Here is a 25,783-nt window from a genome sequence, read left to right as displayed (position 1 = left end):
TGAGACGGATGGCATCTCTCCAAGGCCAAGCCCTTGCTGTTCAGCCCAAGTCACTTTGCGGAACACTGGGTCCTCATGTCCCAGGTTTGCATCAATACCTCCTATTGTAAGGAGGCAGGAACTCCTGACCCTCTCTTGGAGAGCTCTTGAAGCTGCAGTGTACCCTCCCTAACCCCATCATTTCTGAGAAAGTGGAGAGAGCTAAAACACCTCAAAGGAAAGCTGTACACATCCCAGATAAGTGGTGCTTATAGAGTGGTTGCCAACTTTCATAAACTTTCCGTTAAAATTAATGAATGACACCTCTGGAAAACGTAGAAACACAACAACAGTTTCTGTTATTAAAAACAATTAAAAATATCCAGAAGTCCATTCCTCTCCCCTTTCTCTGAAATAGCAACCCCAGTTCTGCTATTTAAATAGTCAACGTAATAGAAAACTATGAATAACATTCCAAGCCACATTTTGATAGAACTTTCCCTCTAGACGCCAGTCACTCCCAATCAGGAATTTTCTGGTTTACAATTTTTTTTTTTCAGTAAACGTTTGCTAAAAAAGGAAAGTGGGTAATAATCTTGTTAGGGGAAACACTGATTGGAACTGCCATCCTGGCACTGTAACAAGCATTTGCTTGAGTTACTTTACAACAGGAGGACATGGTAAGGACATGGAGGAACTAGCAATCTACCACCAACTGGAAGAATTCACGAAAGGTCAAAGGAGAAACCACATGTCCTACCAACCTCCCAGAATCTTTCTCACTGGAATCCGTTTTGGCTGAGTAACGCGTGCACCACCAGGAAGGACCCTGAGTCACAATGATTAGCCAGAGAAAACCCAGAAACTAATCCTATCACCATAAAACCCAGGACTACAAGCCACATGGCAGACTAGTTCTCCGAGGTTCCTTTACCCTCCTGCCCTCCATGAAGTGCCTTTTCCCAACAAAGTCTCTTGCTTTGTCAGCACATGTGTCTCCTTGAACAATTCACTTCTGAGTGTTAGACAAGAGCCCATTCTCGGGCCCTGGAAGGGGTCCCCCTTCCTGCAACAATGGGTAGATCTCCCTCTTCTTGCCGTTTCTGGTTGTTTAGATGCTTTGCCTACTTCCACCCCCTACAATGGCCCAAGTTAACAAGTAAATCTACAAGGAGAGACTAAAATCAAAGGAAAATAGAGACAAAGCAGAAAGATGCTATGCGGGTAGACAACAAATGAAGGTGAAGGAGCTGGAGAACTAACATTTATTAAGACTCTTGTTTGCCAAGATCTTTGGTATATCCTTTACACTGAAAAAATGAAATGTTGGGATGTTTCTATTTTTTTTTTCTTTTTACTAATAATACATTTTAACAGTGTAGAATATGTCCTTTTAAAAATGATGGTCTATTAAGACCATTGGTAATTTAAGTAAATCAAGAGGTGGGAAAAATTCAGAAGTTTAAAATCACTTTGGAATTTACATTGAACTGGATTGGTTTTTTAAAAGTAAAGCAAAACAAAAGCCTAGAATTTGAGACTCTTTGAAGCCTGTAAGAAAAATCAGCGCAGTTTGAAAATGCCTTTCCCACAGTTTCTCCTTTGGTGTTTTGCTTTCTCCATCTCACAGGACCCTGCTCACATCCATGACTCTTGTCCCTAATTCTCCCAGCCAGGTTTGTATTATCAGGTGTGGATGGAACTCAAGCCCATATGGCCCGGGAAGAAGTGGGGTGGGGGCTCCCCGTAGCTAGCTTTGACAGCCTTTGTTGGAAAGCTGGTGTCCCAGTCGGATTGGGAGGGTGGGGCTGGCAACTAGAAAATGTGATCCCATCACTTCAGGCTAAACATGCAGCCAGCATTTCCAAGGCCTTAACCTTGCACATTTTGAAGAAGGTGGGGCTTTACATGCGTTCATATCCTCTACTGGGCCTCTTTCTGGTCACCAGGCATGCTGTTAGCAAAACGGCAAGCAGTACCGCGATACTCAGGCCCACGGCCACAGGGATTTCTCTCCTGTTTCTGTCACTGATGCATTCATCCGCTGCAAGTGAAGTCAGAGTAACAGGTGTTACAGGCTGGCCACGACACTGGAAAGTGATACTGCCCCCACCTGCCTCAGCTTCACAGAAAAGAGAGATGGAGGTACTGGGCTTGTCCCTGCTGCCTCAGGCACAGATGGGTGAAGATGGGAAGGGGAGGGCCACTGCAGCCCTGGAACTTTCAGTGCCTCTGGCCACTTAAGGGGCATATTATACCACAGGTCCCCGGGCCCCACACCCAAGCGATTCTGATTCTGTGGGTCAGACGTGGGGCCCAGGTGATTCTGACATGACTGGGAGGCAGATTCAACTTTGAGAAATACTGGTTAAGGCTAGGGGTCAGGATCAGAATCGTGTCTTGACTCTAGAGCCAGGGTGAGCCGAGAAGCCTTGTTTCCCAACGTCAAAATCTGCACCAAATCATGTGGCCAAAGTATTCTATTTAAACTCTGTGCCTCTTGAAAGGGGCTGCCAGACAGCCCGGGCTCCTGACACCAGAGAGAGCTTTTGCAGCCTCCCAGAGTTTGGAGAGAAGAGCTTGAGAAGTGGGGCCAGGAGCCTACTGTTTGAGATGACCATTCTCTTTGACAAGGCTGAGCGTTCACACTTGCGGGACTCCTCTCCAGTTCTCTGAGCCCCTGGTGAAGGGCCAGCCATCGGCCAGCGCTGCTCTGACCTCCTCCCCACGGTACTGTGTGCGTCACACTGTCCTCTGACTCCCACAGCTCTTTGTACTTATGCCTTTTATAACACCATACTGTATGGTAACTTTTACTTTTTAACTGATTCCTTTCCCCATCTTCTCTCTTTGGTAGAAAATATTATTTACAGGATGACATACGACTTCACACTTGAGCATCTTTAGTGAACTCTGAGCACAAACAAGGACTGGGAACAAGGAGCTGAGCTGAAGTAGGGATGGTGGAATGAACAAGAGAAATATTCTGGTGGTAGACCAGACAGGGTTTTGTGACAATTTATATGAGAGGGCAAGGGAGGGAGAGGAAAAAATGGTAAGATAGCTTTCCACATCTCCTCGTGAGCATTGCTAATAGCAGGCCAGGTGTGCTGCTGAAAGGTTTTCTTTTCTCATCTCTGCCACTAAGTGGTTTCCCAGACCTGCTCAACTTCCTTCTATACACAGGTTCTGAGGGGGAGGAAGAGCAAATGCGTGTACTGTTTTTAAAACCGCATGATTAAATACAGAGGTGTTTCAACACTTCATAATGAATTTTAAAAAGAATTTTTCAAACTGGGTGTTTTGAGGCAAGATGACAACGTAGGGGCAATACCTACTAGCAAATTTTAATATTTAATCTTAAATTTTAATCTGGACTGTGGTAAAGTTCCAGAATGAAGATAGAAATTGTAGGACTCAGATGAAACCTATAGAAATCAGGGGATCCACAGCAAATAACACCTTACTACTTCCTTTGCTAAATGCTTTCACCAAGTGTTAATATATCCGGAGTTTTCTGCCCTCACATCTTCAACTTTACAGAGAAATCAAACTCACATTATAGAAATTTAATTTACAGCTAAATATCTGGCCAAATCAATTTTTGATAGTTGAGAGGTGCTATTATGTCACTGACATATTATGAAAGAGATGTTTTAGAAGCTAAAGTTCAATTCCTGCCCATATATAGAAATCCTTGTAACACTGTTTTCTCAGTGGGGAGAAAAGGGCTTTTTTGGAAAGTCACCCTGGGCTGTCCCTGGTCTTCTTGCTATGACCTGCTTCCCTCTGTTGTGGTAAAAACCCAAAGCAGAAGTTGATGAAAACTAAGATTAACTTTGAGGAAGCACTAGTCGGGTGGCACAGCTTGGATTTGAGAAGAGGAGGTCCAGCTGAGTGTATTTCTGTCTAGAATTATCACATCTTTTCCCTCTGGAAGTGGGAAAGAATCTATTCCGAAATCTTGAATTTTACCCATCACTCACATTCAGGATGTTTAAAGTGTTTTCCAAAGACACTTGAGTTTACCAGTACTCAGCAGCTTGCTTGGGGAGATTCAGTTTAGTCGCTCAGTTGTGTCCGACTCTTTGTGACCCCATGAATCACAGCACGCCAGGCCTGCCTGTCCTTTTGGTATCCTATCATTTGGCCTTTTCATACTGTTCATGGGGTTCTCAAGGCAAGAATACTGAAGTGGCTTGCCATTCCCTTCTCCAGTGGACCACATTCTGTCAGACCTCTCCACCATGACCCGCCCGTCTTGAGGGAGGTTACCGATGGCAGTTTTCTGACTTTTTGATTGATTATGTGCATGTGTGTATAAATGAGTCAGAACGTGTATTTTGGTCAGACAAGGAGAATGTAACCTACAACAGGAGGGCAATGGACATGAGTGGGTTAAGACATGTAGGAATTCCTTTTCTCCCCACCAGGAAAACAGTGTTACAGGGATTTCTACTTATGGGCAAGAATTGAATTTTAGTTTCTAAAACATCTCTCTCATAATAACTCAACGACATTAGGAATACCTCTCAACTATCAAAAATAGATTTAGCTAGATTTTGAGGTTGGTTATTGACTCACACAATGGTGAGAGCGCTGGTCAGAGAAACTTGACCCTGAGAGCTTGGTGGTGGAATCATACTGTTCTAGGATGTTCAAGTCATTCTTGTTCCTTTGAAAGCTTCAAACAAAAATAACTTAAAACTACCCTGGTACACTTTCTCAGAAGTGTATGTTTGTGACATAACTCACCATTTCCAAAGTGGTCATCTTCAAAATCAAAGGCTTGAAGTTGGACATTCACTGTTTTCAGCTGAAGGTGGGTTGAGAGCTGGATGCTCTGTTCACTCACACACTTGAAGGAATGCCCGACCACAGTTTCAAACATCATCATTGCATGTTTCATTCCTTGGTAAACTTTCGCTAAAAACACGAAGGTGAAATAGAGACATGTAAGAATCCTGGCAAATAGCTGTTGAGCCCCAGCTGTTGCTTGGTGGCCCATGAAGCGTTCAATGGCCTTTCTTAAATGTGGCTTTCTGGAGTTCTGCCACCTTCGCCTCATGAAACCTCACCCAGGTGCTCTCTGGGGACTTTTTCCTGCTGTTTGCAGTATTTGAGAGTCATCTCACTCACACTGAAATATGATAAGGCTGAAATCAAATCTTTTGGGAATCTTTTCTTCAGTTATTTTAAATCATTTGGGGGCAGAGCTGATGTGGACAATTGTCAATGCTTGGGCACACACACACACACACGCACACACAGTGCCCACAAAAACTTCAGAAATAAAAGAAGTAAGATTGTTCTCTGAGTCAAAATCACATGAACTCTTTACTAATAATTAATCAGAGCGGAGACATGCAAAGTTACTGAGTTGATTATTTGCATATCATCACACTGAATGCATTAACAGAGCAAAAGGAAGGACTAGGCCCCTCATTGGGAGGGCTTGTTGCTTCTTCATGGACCCATGAAAAGGGAGAGGCTCATCTCCAGCCCTCTGAGTGCTGATAGAGAGAGGGACCTACTCAAAGACTGGCACTGTCTCATGCGGGTTACACCGTTTTCAAGGAGGTGAATGCTTAAGGCACATGGGGTTAAACATTTAAATCACATAATAACTCCACATGTTCTAATTACACCTCCACCAAGTACCTTTCTGAATATACTTGTTTTCCCAAATGGGAGAAAATTCATTGACCAAGAGGACCTATCTCTCTGGCCCCCTTGCAGTTACAATAAGAAACAGTAGCATGAATGAACAGATTAGCATTCTGCTTTTATACATCAGTTTATACCCTTGGTTTAACACCAGGTTCCTTGAAGAGACAGCTGCTACCTAAGGGTGTGCTAAGGGCTTCTGGGGCCAGGGACCAGACTGTGGACCTCAGTGAATTCACCCACAGGGTGTTAGTGAGGCAGCCTGGACCTTCCCTCCTCTCCTGCCACTGGCGGCGCATTCGCCTGTGTCTGAGACCACATCACACACTGAGGGTCAGCTCACTGGGTCTGGCTCTGTGCAAGTACTTGATGTGCATTTTCCTGTTTAATTCCCACACTAGCTTTCCCATACTAACTTACCTATTGACATGTCATACATGACGTAACATGACATGTCATGAGATGTCACGACAGGTGACATACTTCATCTGTCACCATTTACAGCTGAGGAAATAGAGTTGAAAACATTTGCCCAAAACCACACAGCTAATAAATGGAATTTGGACTCAAGCTGTCCAATTCTAGAGCTTGTTATCTTAACTACTGTGCTACTGTATCTCCTGCCTGCGTCTCAAATGCAGCATCACAGATTAGTGAGATGAAAAATGAACTAACCAGAAACAGCATCATCGCTGGTGGAACAGGCCTCTCCACCTACTTACCTGGATTTGAGACAGTCAAATAGGCTTCCACTTCACTGATATAATATGAGTTTTCATCCTGTAAAACAGTAGTGTGTAAATCTTTGGGTAATCTCTGTTTTTTTTTTATGATCCTAGTTTACAGACTGTTTAGGCAGGATTCTAGCTATTAAATCATTGATATGGGGGTTTGGGGATATGTCGTAATGGAACCATAATTGTGCTAGAAAACTTCCAAAAAAGTAAATACATCACACAATAAATAAATAATAAGTAATGGCTTGCCCCTGGCTAAAAATTTCTCTACATCATGCTTGTTGCTAGAGCCTGAAATTCAAATTCTCCTGGTAAAATCTGAGTCCCTTCAGCTAGGCCATGTTTTTCCCAGATAAAATGCAAATATATCTGGAAGGTAAGTGGGTTGTGGGGTGGGGGGCAAACATTAAGCTGTTATTAGTAATTAGTATCTTAGGGTAGGGATTTAAACTGAGACCACTCATCCTTAAGGCTACTGTGGGTGGATTTGATGGGCTCCCCTGGTGGCGCAGAGGTTAAAGAATCTGCCTGCAATGCGGGAGACCTGGGTTCGAATCCTGGGTCGGGAAGATCCCCTGGAGAAGGAAATGGCAACCCACTCCAATATTCCTGCCTGGAGAATCCTATGGACAGAGGAGCCTGGTGGGCTACAGTTCATGGGGTCGCAAAGAGTCAGACACGACTGAATGACTTCACTCATAAACCCCCCTGGGAAAAATAGAGTATGCAAAATAGTGTATGTGTGTGGATTTTCCTGGAAAGGTTATCAATTACTTTAAACAGATTAATGGGTTCATATCTCCAAGCAGTTAGATGGAAACATGAAGGATTCTGGAAAGGAATGGTTAACCCTGAGATTACTGACTGCTCCCTAGAAGAGGACCTCAGGCTGTTGTATTCAGAATTAGAAAGCATTTTATCCAGAGATTGTCTTTTTGGAAAAACAAAACAAACCGAAAAACTCCCTACAGAATAGCCCTATAACTTCCTGAGAGACTCAGAGTATGAAACGTTAAAAGGAATTGAACTGAGATATGAAAGGGTACATTGGAAAAAGAGTTTTTATTTTTTAAAGCAGGTGATTTATGGTGTTACCACTTTTAAGCATTCTTTAGAAAACCATCTGCAAGTAAGAGGAGTTGCCAAAAATGGTAAAGCAACCAAAATGAGAAGCTGACACAGAATTACTTTTAGTAGTCATCAAAGGAATTTGACAATAATAATCTTGACCACATCTAGTTCATTTACATATTATTTGTGGATGAAAATGATGATTCCTTACACAGTAAGGGTTCCAGAGTACAAATTATTCCAGTAAGGTCACTGCTATTAATGTACCGAACTCTGGATCCTACGGTTCACTGAAGCACCTCCACACTCTGGCTTCTCACCTCGTGCCCAGCACTTCTTACCTTGTGTGATAGTCACCTCTGCTTTACACCTTATTTAATCCTCACAACAACTAGTAGAAGAGATGAAGGCTCAGTGACTTGCCCAAGGTCACAACTCTAATAATAGGTGGGAGGGAAGATATGACCCCCAGCTGCCTGGCTAGCCTTTAACCTCTCTTATATCCACCCCAGACCAGGCAGTGCTCTAGGTCCTGGGAGAAGAATAAGACCTAGATGATTCATTCAAGATACTCAGTCTTGGGTCTCAAAGGAAAGTTGGACAATGTGCTTGGATCATCCATTTTTTTTAGAGAAAAACAACTGTGATCCAGGCCTTTCTTGAGTTGCTTTCAGACACAGTTTATTCAGGTTATTTATTATTTTTTTTTCCTACCTCTTGGCCACACTGTGTGGCTTGTGTGATCTTAGTTCCCTGACCAGAGATTGAACCCAGGCCTTCAGCAGTGAAAGAGCAGAGGCCTAACCACTGCATCACTAGGGAAGTCCCAGATTATTCTTTTATTGGGGTCTCTTTTAGCCAAAAAGAGACCTGTACTACATCAGGGCCACAGTCACTGTTATAATATCCCTGCCCCAACCTAAGGACAGAAAGAATCCATTGAAGGGTTTTAAGCAGGGCAGTGATGTGAGGGCTTTGTTTTTGGAAACTGGGCTGTAGCAAGAGACTGATTTAAGGAGCAGCAGAACAGTGGTGGTGTCAGGCTGAGCTCCATGAGAGACCTCCTGGAGTTTCTCTTTCCTGTGGCAGCTCCGGCATCTCCTTGTAAAGAAAGGGGGCTTGTATTTCTTTAAAGGTTTTACAGTTTCCTAAGTGCATTTTTTGCCTTCTTGGATCCTTATAACAACCCCTCGAGGTAGCATAAGTATTCTTATCCCATTTTACAACTGAGAATAAAGAGGTTCAGAGGAGGCAGGAATCTACCTCTGATTCACATTGTAGGTGAGACAAAGGAAGATCTTGTCTATGGGATCTTGCTCAACATTTTCCTTTGTGGGATATGGAATTACAGAGAAAAAATTGTTGTGTAAGAACTTCCTTTCATATCCCCTGAAATGTAGTTGCCTGTACAGAATCATCTTCAGGAAGCAAGACTGGCTATATAATTTGTGCGTGCATGCTCAGTTGCTCAGTGTCTGACTCTTTGTGACCCCATGGATTAAAGCCCACCAGGCTCCCCTGCTCATGGGATTTTCCAGGCAATACTGGTGCAGGTTGCCATTTCCTCTTCCAGGAGATCTTCCTGACCCAGAAATCGTACTTGCATTTCCAGCGTCTCCTGCATTGGCAGGCAGATTCTTTACCACTGAGCCATTTGGGAAGCCTGTATAACTTGTGGGCCTAGTTCAAAATGAAAAATGCAAGATCAAAAGTCATTAAGGGACTTTTCTGGTGGTCCAGCAGTTGAGAATCCACCTTGCAATGCAGGGGGCGTGGGTTCAATTCCTGGTCTGGGAAGATCCCACATGCTGCAGGGCAACTAAGCCCATGCACCGCAACTGCTGAGCCCTCATGCTGGAGCCTTCGAGCCACACCTACTGAGCTCATGAGCCACAATTACTGAGCCCAGGCATCGCAACTACTGAAGCCCGAGCACTCTAGAGCCTGTGCTCCACAACTAGAAAGGTCACCACAATGAGAACCCCGAGCACCACAGCTAGAGGGTAGCCCCTGCTTGCCAAAACTAGAGAAAGCCCTGGCACAGCAACGAAAACCCAGCACAGCTAATAAATGAATAAATAACATTTGAAAAATCACTAAGAGTTCCAAGACGGGAGGGGAAGCATTAAAGCAAGCATGGGCCCAACCAACGGCATGCCCTGATGGGAAGGTTTGTTCCTGCTCCAGAAGAACTTGGGCTTCACGGGGCTAGCGCCCATGGCGAGGCCCTCCAGAGCAGATGGCAGTGCCCACGCTCACTGCAAGTTCATCTCATGATATAACAGGACAGAGCCCCAAGCCTATATCTTTCTGTTTTGACTGAGTCAAAATTAGACAAATATTGACAAAGCTGCTGTCTATCTTCATGGTGAAGGAATAACATGTATTCGGCAAATTTATATAAACAAAAGATCAGAGGAATGTTTAATTTCCTTGAGATTTCAAGTTTTCTATAATGTATGCTGCCAATATTGAATGAATCTTATTTAGATCATGGTACCCACTTTTTCTGTGGAGTGGTGTTAAAGAAAATAAAATTGTCTTTCATTTAAACTGGAGCAAAGCATTTCTTTTGAAAATTCAGAATTTGGCCTAATTTGAATGGCAACAAGGCTGAAGTTTATTCTATTTGAGGGGTTGAAAAGTTGTTTTTTTTTTTTTTTCTGCTGTAAAGAGCCAAATGGTAAATATTTTAGGCTTTGTGGTTCTCTGTAGCAGCCACTCAACTCTACCATTCTAGCACAAAGCAGCTGTAGATGACATATACTCAAATAAGTGTGGCCATATTCCAAAAGTAAACATTTATGGACACTGAAATTTTGAATCTTATATGATTTCCATGTGTCATAGAATTTTCATTCCCCCCCACAACCATAAAAAATGTAAAAGCCATTCTCAGCTTGTGGACAGTACAGCTTGTGGACTGTACAGCTTGTGGTCTGTACATTTTTTCAGTTGTGGGCTAGATTTGGTTGAGGGGGCATAGTTTGTTGACTCTTAGGCTACACCATCAGTAAAATACAAGGTTGCTGAATACATTGGTTGGTTATGAAATGTTAGAGCGATGAATCTCCTATTTGGGAGAATAAAGTGTTGCTAAGAATTTTAAAATATGTCTTTGTTCCCATGTAACCTAGTTTGAGTTGTTGAATCTTTGTGAACATTCCAAACATTTAATTTTTTACTTACTCAATAGAAGAATGGGGACAACAGTAATAGGCAATAGTAATCCTCACATCTTAGGTTGATGTGAAGATTAAATGAAGGAATCATATAAAAAACTGATCACAAAGTCTCCATTCAAATTTTAACTAGCATTGTTAACAAAAAGATTTCCCCTTCCCAGTAAACCTCTCTCACTGAGCTCAAAGGATAATTTGTATCTATATCCTAGAGCTCAGATCCACTACCAACAGAAAAAGAGAACAAGCCAGTGAGCTAAGCTTAGCTAGCCCTATGGATTAAAGAAGCTGGCTGAAACTTCAGCTCTCAGTGATGGGAACGGGGTGGATGCAGAGAAGAGCAGTGGGGTTGCAGGGTAGGTTGAGAGCTTCAAGCAGGTGTTAACCCAAAGCCCAAGGGAAATTACATGCCACACATTATTCAGTTTATAACGTCTGCTTTCTCCTTTGTCACCCGTCAGGTTAGTCTGCCAGATGGTTTCTCATTTGGGGTTGAGGCTGAAGAATGACAAATATCTACCATGACAGATTCTTGAAGATAAAGTAAAAAGCCTGTGTGTACCTATCAGCACTGACAAAAGAGGGCCAAGGACTCCGAAGAGCCAAGTATGGTACTTTAGCATTTACAGCATGTCCATTTGAATGAACCATTTGCTAAAAAACCGTCTCACTACTCAACCAATGGCTGCTGACAATGTGGCTCCTCACTGTCAGTGTCTCTGCAATATCTCATCAGAAAGATTTTAGCGCAAGGAACCTAAACATCCTCCTTAGCAAAGGACAGGGTCCAGAGAAAGCCAATCTGTCCAGCCTGCCCGGGAAGGCAGCATATCAATGACTGTGATGCCCAGGGTCCCCTCCTCAACTTCTGCAAATTCTATCATGGGAGTTTCACAATCACAGATGTTCAGGATGTGGACATCAATCAGGCCCCTTTTGCTCAAGGTATGGTTACCATGGGGACAGATGGGGTGATATTTAGGGAGTTTGGGATTGACGTGTACTCACTACTATATTTAAAACAGATAACCAACAAGGATCTACTGTGTAGCAGAGGGAATTCTGCTCATTATGTAATAACCTAAATGGGACAAGAATTTGAAAAAGAATAGATATATATATGTGTACAACTGAATGCTTTTGCTGTACACTTGAAACTAACACAACATTGTTAATCAACTATACTCCAATATAAAATAAAAAGTTAAATGGAAAAAAAAGAAAGAAATCTCTACTCTGAATGTCACAAAAACTAAAGAGGCTGTTTACACAGAGGTGCTAATTTACTTTTTGACCCCTTTGCTCAAAGTTCTCTGTGAAGTTTAGGTTTACTCCATATTGATTCATTCTTTCATCAAACATTTGGTAAAAATATGCTGTGTATAAGGACCTCCTGGATGGCTCAGAGGGTAAAGAATCTGCCCACAATGCAGGAGACACAAGTTTGATCCCTGGCTCAGGAAGATCCCCTGGAGGAGGAAATGGCAATCCACTCCAGTATTCTTGGCTGAAAAATCCCATGGACAGAGGAGACTGGCAGGCTACAGTCCAAAGGGTTGCAAAGAGCTGGACAGGACTGAGTGACTAAGCATAAGCACGCACTATATGTAAAGTCAGGGCTGAGCACTAAAAAGTGTGAATAAGTAAAAATCTTGCCTTCAAGATGGCAAAATGTGTGGCAAGTGCATTAGTGGAGGTCAGGGGATATATGCAGGGTCCAGAAACCAAGAGAGGGAAGTGTCCCAGTTTACCTGGATGGAGGTGGTGACTGAGGTAGGGAGACTTCCTAGGGTGAAGATGAATTGATATTTCATCTCAAAGGATGAATTAGGGGTGGGAGGGGCATTCCAGGCAGAGGGAACCCCACAAGGGAAAGCATGACAGGAATGGTGGGCCACCCACTTGGGAAGTTCTGAACAGCGCCCCCTGAGGGTGTTAACATATAAATGCTGATAACAGTTCTCAGGAAGCTGTAAGCTAAGACAGCTCTTAATGCCCCGAAAGGCTCTGGGGAAACACCAGGTGGTTGGGCACTCTTCATTGTCCACACCTCGGTGGCTAACACTGTGTCGCCCTGGGGCTCCTCCCTCTGGGTGCCTGGTTTCTTCCAGGTCCCAGAGTCAGTGCTGAAGGCTCACATTGCCCTTCAAACCAGGTGGATGAGAAAGGGATAGTACCGAGAACAGAAACATAAACTCTACACAGAGTTACTGAAAGATGTGTTGTTTTTAAAACAAACAATCCTGAGCAGGAAGGAAATTGTGGGTAGTAGAGGGTGAGAGGAGATACATTTATCCTGCAGCTGAAGAGTTTGAACAACTCTCAGCATGTCATCTTAATCAAATGAGACATTGACATGGAAAGGTTTTCAGTTCTTTAAAAAACGAAACAGAGAGAAATGAGAAAGGAAAACCACCTCCTGACCCTAAATGGGCCAGATGCCCTGCTCAGCTCTTTCACATACACCAGCCCAATTCATCTTCATAGCAGCCCCGTCTTGAGAAAACAGGTTCAGAGAGACAGCTGTTGATTTGCCCATGGTCACACAGATATGATACAGATAAGTAAAGTCTTGACTGAACAACGTCAACAACAACTTCCCTCCTGGGAGGGGTTTTCCTTTGTTTCTGTAGCTGTCAGTGTTCAATTTTAAAAATTATGAGTTATTGTATGCGATCTGAAACCTCAAACTATTACCTATATTTCTTTTATTTCTCCCGTTAGGTCTAGCTCAGTGTTGGGGACAAAGTAGGTGCTCAGTAAACTCTTATTATTGATAAACTGGCTGAAAAATCAGTCTTGCTAGTCAGCTTCTATTTATTATCCTACAATTTGGTTCTCTTTATAACATCTGTTTATGGATGTGAGAGTTGAACCGTAAAGAAGGCTGAGCACCAAAGAATTGATGCTTTTGAATTGTAGTGTTGGAGAAGACTCTTGAGAGTTCCTTGGATTGCAAGGAGATCCAACCAGTCCATCCTACAAGAAATCAACCCTGAATATTCACTGGAAGGACTGATACTGAAGCTGAAGCTCAATACTCCAGCCACCTGATGTAAAGAACTGACTCATTGGAAAAGACCCTGATGCTGGGAAAGATTGAAGGCAGGAAGAGAAGGGGATGACAAAGGATGAGATGGTTGGATGGCATCCCTGACTCAACGGAAATGAGTTTGAGCAAACTCCAGGATATGCTGATGGACAGGGAGGGAAGTCTGGCATGCTACAGTCCATGGGGTTGCAAAGAGTCGGACACGACTGAGCAATTGAACAACAAAAATGTTATCACTAACATGTATTCCTATTTTTTTAAGGCTCTCTTTTTCTCTAGCACACTGGTTCTCAATCTGGGGTGATTTTGCCCCTTGGGGGACATTTAGCAATGTCTGGAAACATTTTGGATTATCATAGCTGGGGTTGGGTGTCACCACCCTTATGGCAGAGAGTGAAGAGGAGCTAAAAAGCCTCTTGATGAAAGTGAAAGAGGAGAGTGAAAAAGTTGGCTTAAAGTTCAACATTCAGAAAACGAAGATCATGGCATCCAGTCCCATCACTCCATGGGAAATAGATGGGGAAACAGTGGAAACAGCATCAGACTTTATTTTGGGGGGCTCCAAAATCACAGCAGATGGTGACTGAAGCCACGAAATTAAAAGACACTTACTCCTTGGAAGAAAAGTTATGAGCAACCTAGATAGTATGTTAAAAAGCAGAGACATTATTTTGCCAACTAAGGTCCGTCTAGTCAAGGCTATGGTTTTTCCAGTAGTCATGTATGGATGTGAGAGTTGGACTGTGAAGAAGGCTGAGCGCCAAAGAGTTGATGCTTTTGAACTGTGGTGTTGGAGAAAACTCTTGAGAGTCCCTTGGACTGCAAGGAGATCCCACCAGTCCATTCTGAAAGAGATCAGCCCTGGGATTTCTTTGAAAGCAATGATGCTAAAGCTGAAACTCCAGTACTTTGGCAACCTCATGAGAAGAGTTGACTCACTGGAAAAGACTCTGATGCTGGGAGGGATTGGGGTCAGGAGGAGAAGGGGACGACAGAGGATGAGATGGCTGGATGGCATCACTGACTCAATGGACGCGAGTCTGAGTGAACTCCGGGAGTTGGTGATGGACAGGGAGGCCTGGCGTACTGTGATTCATGGGGTCGCAAAGAGTCGGACACGACTGAGCGACTGAACTGAACTGAACTGGCATTTAGTAGGTGTCGGCCAGGGATGTTACTCAACAACCCACAAAGCACAGGACAGCCCCCACTGCAAAGACTCATCTGTATTAACCCAAGTGTTAATACTGCTGCTGTTGAGAAGCACTGGCGTAGAGGGTAGCAACAAGTGAAAAGTGACTGAAGTGTTGAGCGCATTTCTCTTGTGGAAGAATCTAAACTTTCCTGCCTAAAGGTATTTCACATAGTTCAACTGTTAGGGCAGAAGGCACAGTGTCAGGGTCCTGAGGCCAAAACACAGGCCTACAACTGTGTTTCGTTGGGTCAATAGTGTTCAATTTTTTTTTAATGTGTTGCTCACTTAAAAAGTCATGTGCTTTTATTAAAAGATCTGGACTTCTGCCTTCTATTGAACACTGGCAACACTGGTCTCTCGTTACCAGCTGATATTCAACTGGCACAGTAGAGCGGTGGCCATTCAGGACACCTCACCCTCCAGAGTGAACGCTCACCGTAAAAGACAGTGACAGTCCCCAGGGCTAGATGCCAGCCCTGCCACCAGCCTCCGCAGCTCTGGCTGTCCCCTCTGGGGAGGACCAGAACTCCTGAGCCCCTCCTTCTCGTCGCCTCACTACTGAGGCTGCTGCTCGTCACCTCACACATATGCTCACATTTTTCTTATACAGATTTAATGGAAAAATGAAGTCTTCACCAAAAGTGGGAAAATAAAAAATAAGGATTGTCTGTTTCAAGACAAAAGATATTTTTACTTTTTCGCTACTTCAACTACTTCGCAATTAAGACTAAATATACGTCAAAGTCTATGCTTAGCCCCTGTAATCTTGGGATTTGTGGCCACCACTTTGGCTGAAACAACTTCTCTTTTAAAATGCAGAAACTGGGACTTCCCTGGTGGTCAGTGGTAAAGACTCTGCACTCCCAATGCATGGGGACCTGGTTCGACCCCTGGTGGGGGAACTAGGTCCCACACGCCACAGCTAGAAGTTTGCAGACTGAAACCAAAGATCCCGCATACCACAGCTAAGACCCAGCACAGCCAAATAACGTTTTTTCAAATGCAGACATTCCCCAGAAGGCTAAGACTGGTAGGAACTTTTACTTTCTTTGGGACTTTTTGCCTTCTCTGGGGTCATAGCTAAGGCTGGTTTACAAACGCCATTTCTAATTCTCCCAAGGGTCCCACTAAGTAGCTATAACTAGTTCCATTCTATAGACAAGGAAAATGCCCCAATCTAGTCCAAGGTCATGCAGCTAGTAAGTTTTATGACTGAAAGTCAATCTTGATTTGTCTGATCCCAAAGTCTGTGCTCATTGCTCTCTAAGATCTGCTAACCAAGACCCTCTAACCTCAGGGGTCAGTTAGACAGGTAAAAAAGAGATCTGCACTGAGTCCCAGCTGCTAGGATCCTCTCGGCCTGTTAGACACTTGGCGGCAATCAGAAAGAGCTTCTCCTTTGAGAGGGGGACTGGCCATCACTGTGTCCCCAAGACGTCTGCCCATTTCAGTCACTGTAACCATAGCGACTAGCTAATGTGCATCCACTTTCTATGTACTGGATCAAGCTCTTTACAGGAGTGATCTTTAATTCCTTTCTCCCACTTTTCAAATGATAAAAAAATAAAACAAAAAACTCAAGCAGTTTAAGCTGCCTGCCTGATGTCAAAAGCAGAACAGTAACAGAGTCAAACTGGTAGCCAAGACTCTGAGCTCATGACCATGCTCTTCCACTATATTCTGTCGTCTGCTCCCTTCCAGGATATGGCCTAGAAAACCCAGCTCCTGGTTAGTCCCTGGATTTTGCCTTCCATGACATTTGACTTTGGTGTCAGAGTAATACTGCTTTTTGTGCCCACTGGAAATTTCTGTGAGTCTGTTCATTGGTACAACTTCCTCCTTTGGGTGGTTTGCATAGGGCACTGTGGTCAGGTTCCCTGAGGCCAAATTCCCCCACCTGGAGGCAAAGTACCCCCCACCCCCCACCCCAGCCCCGTGCCCCACCTCCAGAGGCATCAAAGCCCTTCTTGGGCTGCACAGAGGAGGCTGAAGGGGAAAGAGAGCAAATAGGAGATGTCGACACTTGCCTCCTCTCCATCTCTATGACCCTCATTCTTATCAGAGAACATCTCAAAAAGGCTTTGATGTCTATTTCCTCTGGAATTTAAAGTGAAGTGTGGGATTGCACCACTGGCCCTGGCGGGGACGGGTATGCTGGGGGGCAGCTGGGGGTGGGCAGGGAAAGAAATGCTAGAGCCTGTTCGTGTAAGGATCTCAGCCTCACCTTGGTAAATGTGAGATTCACAAAGCCGCCCTGGAAATTCAAAAGGAGGTTGGATTTTCGGGAGCCACAGTTTCCAGAGGCTTGAGTTGCATTGGGGTCGATGTTGAAGTATTTCTGAGGTGAAAAGACCTAAACCAAATAAAATAGATGGGCTCAATGAAGAGAACACTTTAGTTGGGAGACCAGAAACACAGGCTAGAAAGGAGTCTGAAACTCGAGGCTAGTGGGTTTTCACTGGGGAATTTCAAAGTCCCTAGAAGACATCTCTCATTTCCAATCTGTTAAGATTTTTTTTAAACGAAAGAGTGCTCTCACAGTGAGGAGTTCCTTCAGAGATAATTCGTGGCAGCTATATCCTTGATAAACTGTGTGAAATTTAATTTTTGTTCAGTCAAACATGCTAGACACTACAGGAAATGTTTTGCTGTCTAATGAACTTCTGTTTCAAATAAAAACCCGAATGTAGAAGTTTTACTTGCAATCACAGAAATGGTGCAAGATAGGAAGAATTTTTATAGTGATTCTTTCAGTAAATCAAATAATCTTAACCCCTCACCCCCAATACCGCCAACCAATCTTCTCATTAATCTGGATTTTTCATATCAATGTCACAGGTGGTTGTAACAACCATTGAATGCAAACCTCTCATTTCACAGGAAAGTTGTTGAAGCTTGAAAGTCATCCAGAGGGACAGGGCCAGGCTGGGATCAATGCTGGACATACCCCACACTCTGCCCATGCTGGCTAAAAGTGAGGAATGTGCATATTTAAAATTTTGGCGTGTGCTTTCCTTTGTTCATACAGTCACTATCAGTGTCTATTTTTATAGGTATTCTAAAACACGTTCTCTTAATAGAGGACCTTGGAGAAAGAGGAACTTGCAAGTGTCTGTTTCATTACAAGACAGAGGATGCAGGGGAATGTTCATTTTTAGCAAGGCACTCTCACTCAAACTTTTCGAAGCTGTTGTTATGGTCCTATGGCCCCGACTTACCGACACGGAGTCTTGAACCATCAGCTGTATCCCCATCTCTGCTTTGATACACAGCTTGCTTCCATTGAGAACCTGATAAAGTCCTGTCTTGGGTGACAATGGCTGCGGTGCGAGGGTGGGCCTGGGAGCTATGGTGGCAGGCGAGGCTGTTTGGGTGGTGTTGTATGCGGTTGTGGTTGGCCCTGGGGTGTGGGTGGGTTGAGTAGGTTTCTGACTGGTTGTGATGTTGTGTGGTGAGGTGGACAAAGTTGCTGGAAGGGTGGTCTGGTTACTGAGTTGGGTGGTTTTCCCAGTTGTGTGGCTGGCAGTTGATGGCCTGTTTCCAGCGGTGTGAGCTGCTGGGTTGACGGTGACTGGTGGTGAACTGGGACCTACACTGAGGCCAGCTTTAGCCTCAGTGACTGGAAAAGTCATGTGTGACTTGTTGGGTGTGCCCAGGGTTGTGACTAGGGTGTGGGTTGTTGGAGTGGTTGGTAGGGTGCTCTTTGTAGTTACTGGGGAAGTTGTTGCTAGAACTTCTATGGTTGTGTTTGTGGTTAGGGTCTCAGGGCTGGATGTTTTGGCAACTGTCTGAGAGGTGACGTGACCATCTGTCGATCTTGCTGCTGCAGTTTTGTGAGGCACTTGGTTAGTTGGTTGGAGGAGAGAAGGTTTTACTGTGGCCTGTCCTGTTGTAGGTGAAGAATAACCTGTGATTTCTGGAAACACGTTTGCTTTCATGTGACTGTTATGATGACTGTCATAATACCAAATCACTGCAAATTAGAAAAAAAATGTTACTATACCAACTAATAGCTCACATTTGTTAGTCCCTCCCCACTCCCACTTTAATGTTTCATTAAAATTAACATGCATCTTTTAGATCTGGGGAAAATTTACAAGGATAGAATGGTGACGTGAACATCGCTCAAAATTCTTCCACGAGGTCATAATTTTAACATTTTGATTGTACCCATGTTTTCACAGGATTGTGATCATACTGGGGTTTTTGAAGCAAGGATATCGAAGTGGTTTGCCATTCCCTTCTCCAGCGGGTCGCACTTTGTCAGAACTCTCCACCATGACCCATCCATCTTGGGTGGCCCTGTATGGCATGGCTCACAGCTTCATTGAGTTACACAAGGCTGTCACCCATGATCGTACTGGAGATGTTCTTTCCTTTTGTCTGTACGGGGTGTGGTACTAACACCCCAGAGAGCATGCTCAGCTAGATATCTAAGTGTCAATGTCACTTCATCTTCCATCTTCAGACATGAATCCAGACAGTTCCTGGGCAGAGTGTGTTCCTGGGTAGGATATTGCTGGGATGATCTGAAAGAGCTGGGGCAGCTTGAATAACAGGAATAAAGATCTGCACAGACTTGTACAGTTTTCATAGCATCATATAATCCCAGGCTTGAAAGGGACCTAATACAAACCCTAATCTAATGTGTGAATTTTAATGTTGGATGTTTTGTCATGTGTTCAGCCAGTCTATGCATAATTGCCTCCAATGACAAGAGATTCAGTTCCCTTCCATTTTTTATTTTGCCGTCAGCTTTCTAATTGTAGTCCAATTTCTATCATTCCCTTACTTAACCTTTAGAGTGGTCCAGTCTTTTCCAGCTAAGAAATTAAATTAACCCATAAAGGCTCTGATATATCTGGTGTGCGTGTCCTTCACAGTTTGGCTTAAATGTCGGCTCCTTCAAGAATCTTCCCTGCCCTCCCCACATAGAACAGCTCTCCTTTCCCACAATTCTCCATCACAGTGTTATTTTCATTGCCCGCACCGCAGTAATCACTACTTGTAATGATATAAGGGGATGGTATTCAAATATTTAACAATAAGCCTGGCCAGACAGCGTGTACCAGCCCTGATTATATGTTTATAGATTGTGCATCTCTCCCTCTAGATTAAAGGCAACCTCCAAGTGGGAGCTGTGGGTTTTTTCTTTTTTTCTTTCTACCACCAGGGCTTGTGCATTGAAGGTATTCAGCGGTTACAGAATGAATGAATAAATAACTGAATGTGTAAGGGGCGGTGATAACACTGTAGACCTCCTAGGATCATTCATATGTTTATTTGGCTGCTTTGGGTCTTGGTTGTGGCTCCCCATCTTGGTTTCCCAACCAGGGATCAAAAGCACGTCCCCTGCATTTGCAAAGCAGACTCTTAACCACTGGATCACCCTCCTCCTATGATTATTAGAAGGCTCAAACAAGGTGGTTTGAGTAAAAGCCTTTCTGAACTATTAAGCAGACCTAGAATGTGCTTTATTGTCATAGGTTCTCTCCCAGGTCACCCTTCAGGGCCAAAGGCCTCTGGCTCTTTTTCAACCAGAAAAGCTCTATCCTTGTCTCCTTCAGGCACAGAGCAAACCTGGAACAGGTGCGATGATGTCTCAGGGGAGCTTACAATCAGGTGCACTGAGAGATGGTGCTGTCTCTTCAGTGCTACGGTTTCCTGGTGTTTACCCATTGTACTTTCACTCACTGGAGCGGGAGCTGCCTGGTGTCAGGCAGTGACTTGGAAAAGCACGGGGAAAATGGAAAGATTGTTCTATGCTGGTGTTTGTAGAGTCTTGAATTTCATATCTAATAAACATCATCCACAAACTCCTTTACTCTATCTTTTTCATCCAAGGTCCCCATAATAATAGCAATAAAATTCCAAGTTACTACAAGCCACTTACTACATGGCAGACCTCAGATCAAGGGTTATCTTCCATCAACTCTTCTCAAAAACCCTTTGACAGGTACTAATCTTTCCATGTTTTTCAGATGAGGAAACTCAATTTTAGAAAATTCTATTAACTTGACCATAATTGTTCAACTAGTAAATTTTGGAGCTTTAGACCCAAGCCCCTGTCTGAAGCAAAGCCTGCCCTTGGATCTGTGGATGGGTGGAGGCAGGGTGTACCCCTGGGAAGAACAGTGAGAGAAGAGACAAAAGCAGAGGAGAGAAGAGTAGGGTGCCCCTGCAGTGACCCCAGTTCACCAAACCTTCATCATGGTGGTCCTTAGTGAGGCTTTCAAATGCCCACATGCTAAAACAGTGATCATTTTCCAGAAGAAAAGGCTAACTGTAAGTCCAGTAGTAACACTTATCAATTATTTCTGCACACCTGGTTTGTAAAAGACATTATTAATGACATTTAGTTACTTTAGACTATTACTAAAGAGTCTTTTCTGTATCCAAAATGTTTACTTGGACAACTGAAATGTATAATATTTGAGAGTTATATCAATTGATTTTCTGGGTTGTAGGTTTACTTTGTAAATCTTTGTGAAATCTCTCCATGTGGAGGCTTTCTGCCCATATTGTAGAACCTGGGGCAAGGTTTCTCCATTCATGGTTATTATGAAGGTTGACAGTTGTTGAAGATTTATTTTCACAATTCATTTGGGCTAAATCTGAGTTGCTGTTTCCTGGGTCAAGAACCCAATAGGAATCTCATTAGGATCATAGTATTATGATGAAGAAATAGAATTCACTCCCACCACATGGTGTCTAGGAATATCTATTGTAAAAAGCAAAGATTGCTCCAGAGAACTCTAGGAGATTGAGAACCACCTGCCTTTTGCTCTCCTGGATAATTAGGTCCTTGATAAAATCCCACTGTGTTTACCTTATGCTTATGAGATAAAGTAAATCTTTTCAACTGAGTAAAATTTCCTCAACTGAGTAGCACACACTTTCAAAGGGGGAACCTTCCTGAATTAATACAATTATTATCTCTCAGTCGTGATGAATGAACTCAAATAAGGGGAAAAAACACATTGGCTATTTATGAATGCACAGCGCTCCAAACAGGATAAGAACACTCATGGTACCCTGTCAAGTGTTCTTGGGGTACAGGAAACCTTTGTGAGGTGCCCGGAAGTGATGGTGTCTCCGTATGATACATGACTTTGTGGTCAACAGATGCCTGGGGCTGGTAGGTGACAGGACCAAAAGTGACAGAGTGTGTTACAACTAAACAACTCTGGGAAATATTGTTCCTATATTCTCCTTCTCCAATCTAGCCCCTCTCCTCCTTTCCTCGTAGGAGTGTGAGGTGTAAAAATGGGCCGATGATAAGATGGAAATTTGACAGGGGTAGCTCTGCTGTGCATTGAAATATGTCCAAGAAACTTCATAAGTTTGTTAGGTACTCAAGGAAACAATACTCTGAAAAATACTCTGTTTTTACAAAATCTATGTTTATGACCACACATATATGCCCAATCTTTGTCAAAATTGGGTCATAATTTTCAAATGGGTTCTTTGACCCCTAGAGGTTTAGTTAAGTTCTCTGAGACCCACAAAGAGGGAAGTAGGCAGAAGCAAGGGCAGGGCATAACTCAGAATCTCTCAGCCCTCCTCCTGCTCAAAAGAACACAACCTGAAATCTGCACATTGATTTGCCAGGCTCTCACTCCCAGAACCTGAGCATCTCCTCTCCAGGATTCAAGAGACTCCGAAAATGAGTACCCTAGAGTCTTCACCCCTCTAGATGGTGAGCTGCAGCAAGTGGTGTGAGAAGGTTTGGATTTCCCTACAGCTCACATGAGGATCTGAGAGAGACCCCGTCAAGCAGGCCCTGGGAAAGCCAGTGATCACACAAGTACTACTTCTCTTGGTATTTCCCAGACAGTGGGGCCTTCCTAGAGAGCCTTAGTTTGGTTTCCCTGCCACACCCAATTCAACAGCTATATGGGCGACTAAGCTGAGCCAAGTTCAGGTAACTGAGGCAGGTCTTAATTCTTAGGGGCTCTAAACCTTGTGTGGCAGATACAAAAATGGACTACACACCTCAGTGTGGCAGGGCTTATTATTGAAGCAGGCCCTCTGAGTGCGATGGGGTGAGGTGGGGAATCTAACAGAAGTTCTTCAGCCAGACAAGAGAGCAGATGGCATCCTACAGGCAAGAGGAAGAGTTTGTGCAAAGGCACAAGGGCATCAGAGCCTGGCATGTCTGCAGAACAGCAAGGGGGTCAACATGAAGGGAACATGGGAGGGTGTGGGGAGGAGGGATAGGTGGAAGGCCAGCAGGGAGTGGGCCTGGTGGGTTTTGGAGGCTACACTTTGCACAGCGGTAAGGAACACAGTTGGAGAGTAAATGGAGCCCCAGGGGCCACATCCAGGGGCAGGGAACTGGGTATAATGCACAAGTACTTTCTCTGGCACCTCCCTGGGCAGCAGAAGCAGCCCCAGCTGCATGAGACAGGAAGACTGTTTCTGGATGTGTGGGGCAGCAGGGGTCAGCCCTTGGCAAGATTCTGCTCACAGTTTCACAGTTTAGTCTTAAAGCATTTAGCAAAAAGATGCAAATCCTATCTCTGTTAACTTTCTGGGGGACTTGAGACTCAAAGAGAACCTTTGAACAGAAGGGGCTCCGGCCCTGTGTTGGAGACGGCTGGCTGACTCCCCCAAAATTCAGTCTCTTCTTTTTCCTTCGTAAATAGAACCATGAATTGAAGTTGAGTGCTTACTGCTTGAGATTCATCTCCAAGCCTCTTTTCCGGATGGGAAAGATAGGAATGTGTGACTGAGCTCAGGCCAAAGCAATAGAAGAGGTAGGGTCATGTGGACCTTCTGGGAAGGCTGCTTGGAGGGAGCTCAGTCACTCCTGGGGCCTCTCTGCTGCCTTCCTGTTTCCTCCTTCAATTAGTCTGCAAACTGTATGTGATGGCTAGAGCTCTGCAGACAATGAGAGCTGTGAGGAGGTCTTGCAGGTGGAGGTCATACATAGGGTGGTGGGTCGATGAGAATGAGTCCACACACACCTGCTCTGACTTCCTCTTGACTCATTTTCACTTAAGAGGGAAACAAACATTCATCTTGTTTAATTCACTATTTGGAGCTGGTCTCTTGTGTGCAACTAAACCTAAATTTAACTGATACCAACTTAACTCCCCTTATTTTACAGGGGAAGAATTTGAGATCAGGGAAGAAAAGTGACTGGAAAAAGATTACACAGTAAACTTACTTTAAAGCTATGTCTCTCCAAGCAAAATGTCTAATGCTTTTTGCTCATACCCAGTTTAGCGAGTATTTCTTGAATATATGCATGTAGGAGTATAGTGCATAAGTGTAGAACATGGACCCTGATTTGTTAGCTGAGTGCCTGTGTTCACCTCTAAGAATGTGCAGCTCAGAGAGGAAAGGGCGATGTGGCATTTCCCCTCCACCTGCCTGGGCATTTATCACACACTCATTGCATTCTTGAATCCCCCAGTCACCTGCCAGCCATTGAAATTTTGCCCACACATAGCTCAGAACTTATGGTTTTTTATTAGTTTGCTTTGTTAATCATAATAGTGACTTTCCATTTTTGCCTCCCAAAGAATGTGAAACTCTAATTCTGAAAGTGCAGTGCAAAGGAAAACAGCCTGGATTAGGGCAGCTGGCTTGACTCTTCACCCAACTTTCATGATGATTTGGGTTACACTCCACTGCAGGTGTGTCCCCCATTTGAGCACGTTAGTGGGGCCGTGTGGACAGAGCTAGTTCTCTTACACATTGAAGTCAGTGGTAGTATACGGAATTGTGAATCAACAAGCAAGCTTTACAAAGTACATAAGAGGACCCTGTGTCCTAGGGAGAAAACACTCCTGGTGAAAGCAGGGGATAGGGACATAAAAGGATCATTAAAAGCTTAGCTTCCCAGACAGTCTCTCTGATCTGAATCCTTGCAATTGAAAAACAAATCTTTGACGCCCTGGCTTACATCCTTCTGAGATGGTGCAGTTTGTCAGCCACATCTCATTCATCTTCACAACTTATTGTTACATGACAGAAATGTAGCACTTCATTTGAGAAAAGCAGAAAAAGCAAAGCATGACATGCTTTCCCCAGAGTGTGTGCCAAGAGCCCCATCTTTAAGTCCTGGCTCAGTTCTTCATCTCTTAAATGGGAGTGATATCTACAAACTCTCCCTAATCAGGTGCCTAGAACCCATCTGGGAACCACAGGCAGTGTCTCTGTCTTCCTGGGCTGACACCTACTCTGCCTGACTCATGGTAAACAATCCAAACCATGGAAGCCTTTGGGAAACACTGAAGTGTGCTCCACATGCAGAGGAATAAAAAAAACAGTCCCAAGTCAAACACCCACAGTAACTGAAGCCACTACAGCTATTTTCAGTCTGCCCTGTCCCACCTTGGTCACTGGAACCAGAATGAATTTACATTTAATAGGACCAGATATGGTGGGGTCACCGTGGAAGGTCATGTGTGTCACTCACCAGCCAGAGACACGAAGAACAGCACCACTGCAGAGATCTGCCAGGACATGACTGGGGAGCCAGGGAGCACCAGTGCCTCGCCAAGCAGCTGCTAGGCTCAGCGCTCAGCACGGCTGGGTCTTCTGAACGGTGGGAGGCTGACGCCAGGGCAGGCTGCCTCTGCCCTTCACTCAGTTGTGGCCAAGAAACCAAAGTCACTTGTGTTATGAGAAGCAACTGAGAGGCCCTCCCAAGCAGTGCGCTGAGGGCAGGAAACCACAAGTGGCCCTCCGGTGAAAGCAGACACTTTCGGTTCTGCCTTAAGTGTTTGTAACAAATGGGGTGGGGGGTGGGGCATGTCCCCCAGCCCGATTAAGAGCATCTAAGATTATTTTCCACAAGAGGAGGTGGATCTGTGTCAGTACCTGCTTCCTTCTCTCATAAGCTGGGTCTCCATTTTTCTCTAAGATCTTGAATCTACTTCTATATAAA

General features: G+C 44.1%; 1 protein-coding gene across 1 annotated transcript; it reads right to left on the bottom strand.

Annotated features, from left to right (window-relative positions):
* Positions 1–1,883: 1,883 nt before the first annotated feature.
* On the bottom strand, positions 1,884–25,361 carry LAMP3 (lysosomal associated membrane protein 3). The gene is made up of 6 exons (XM_068985746.1): positions 25,313–25,361; positions 18,102–18,856; positions 17,108–17,236; positions 6,369–6,426; positions 4,735–4,905; positions 1,884–2,023 (listed from the first exon to the last, which is right to left on the bottom strand). Exons 1-6 carry the CDS (start codon positions 25,359–25,361, stop codon positions 1,884–1,886), a joined length of 1,302 nt encoding a protein of 433 aa, XP_068841847.1.
* Positions 25,362–25,783: the final 422 nt, after the last annotated feature.

Source organism: Capricornis sumatraensis, chromosome 1 (assembly GCF_032405125.1).
Source record: "Capricornis sumatraensis isolate serow.1 chromosome 1, serow.2, whole genome shotgun sequence".
Taxonomy (NCBI): domain Eukaryota; kingdom Metazoa; phylum Chordata; class Mammalia; order Artiodactyla; family Bovidae; genus Capricornis; species Capricornis sumatraensis.
The sequence above is the reverse complement of the archived record's forward strand: the minus strand, read 5'-3'. Positions and strand labels throughout refer to the sequence as shown.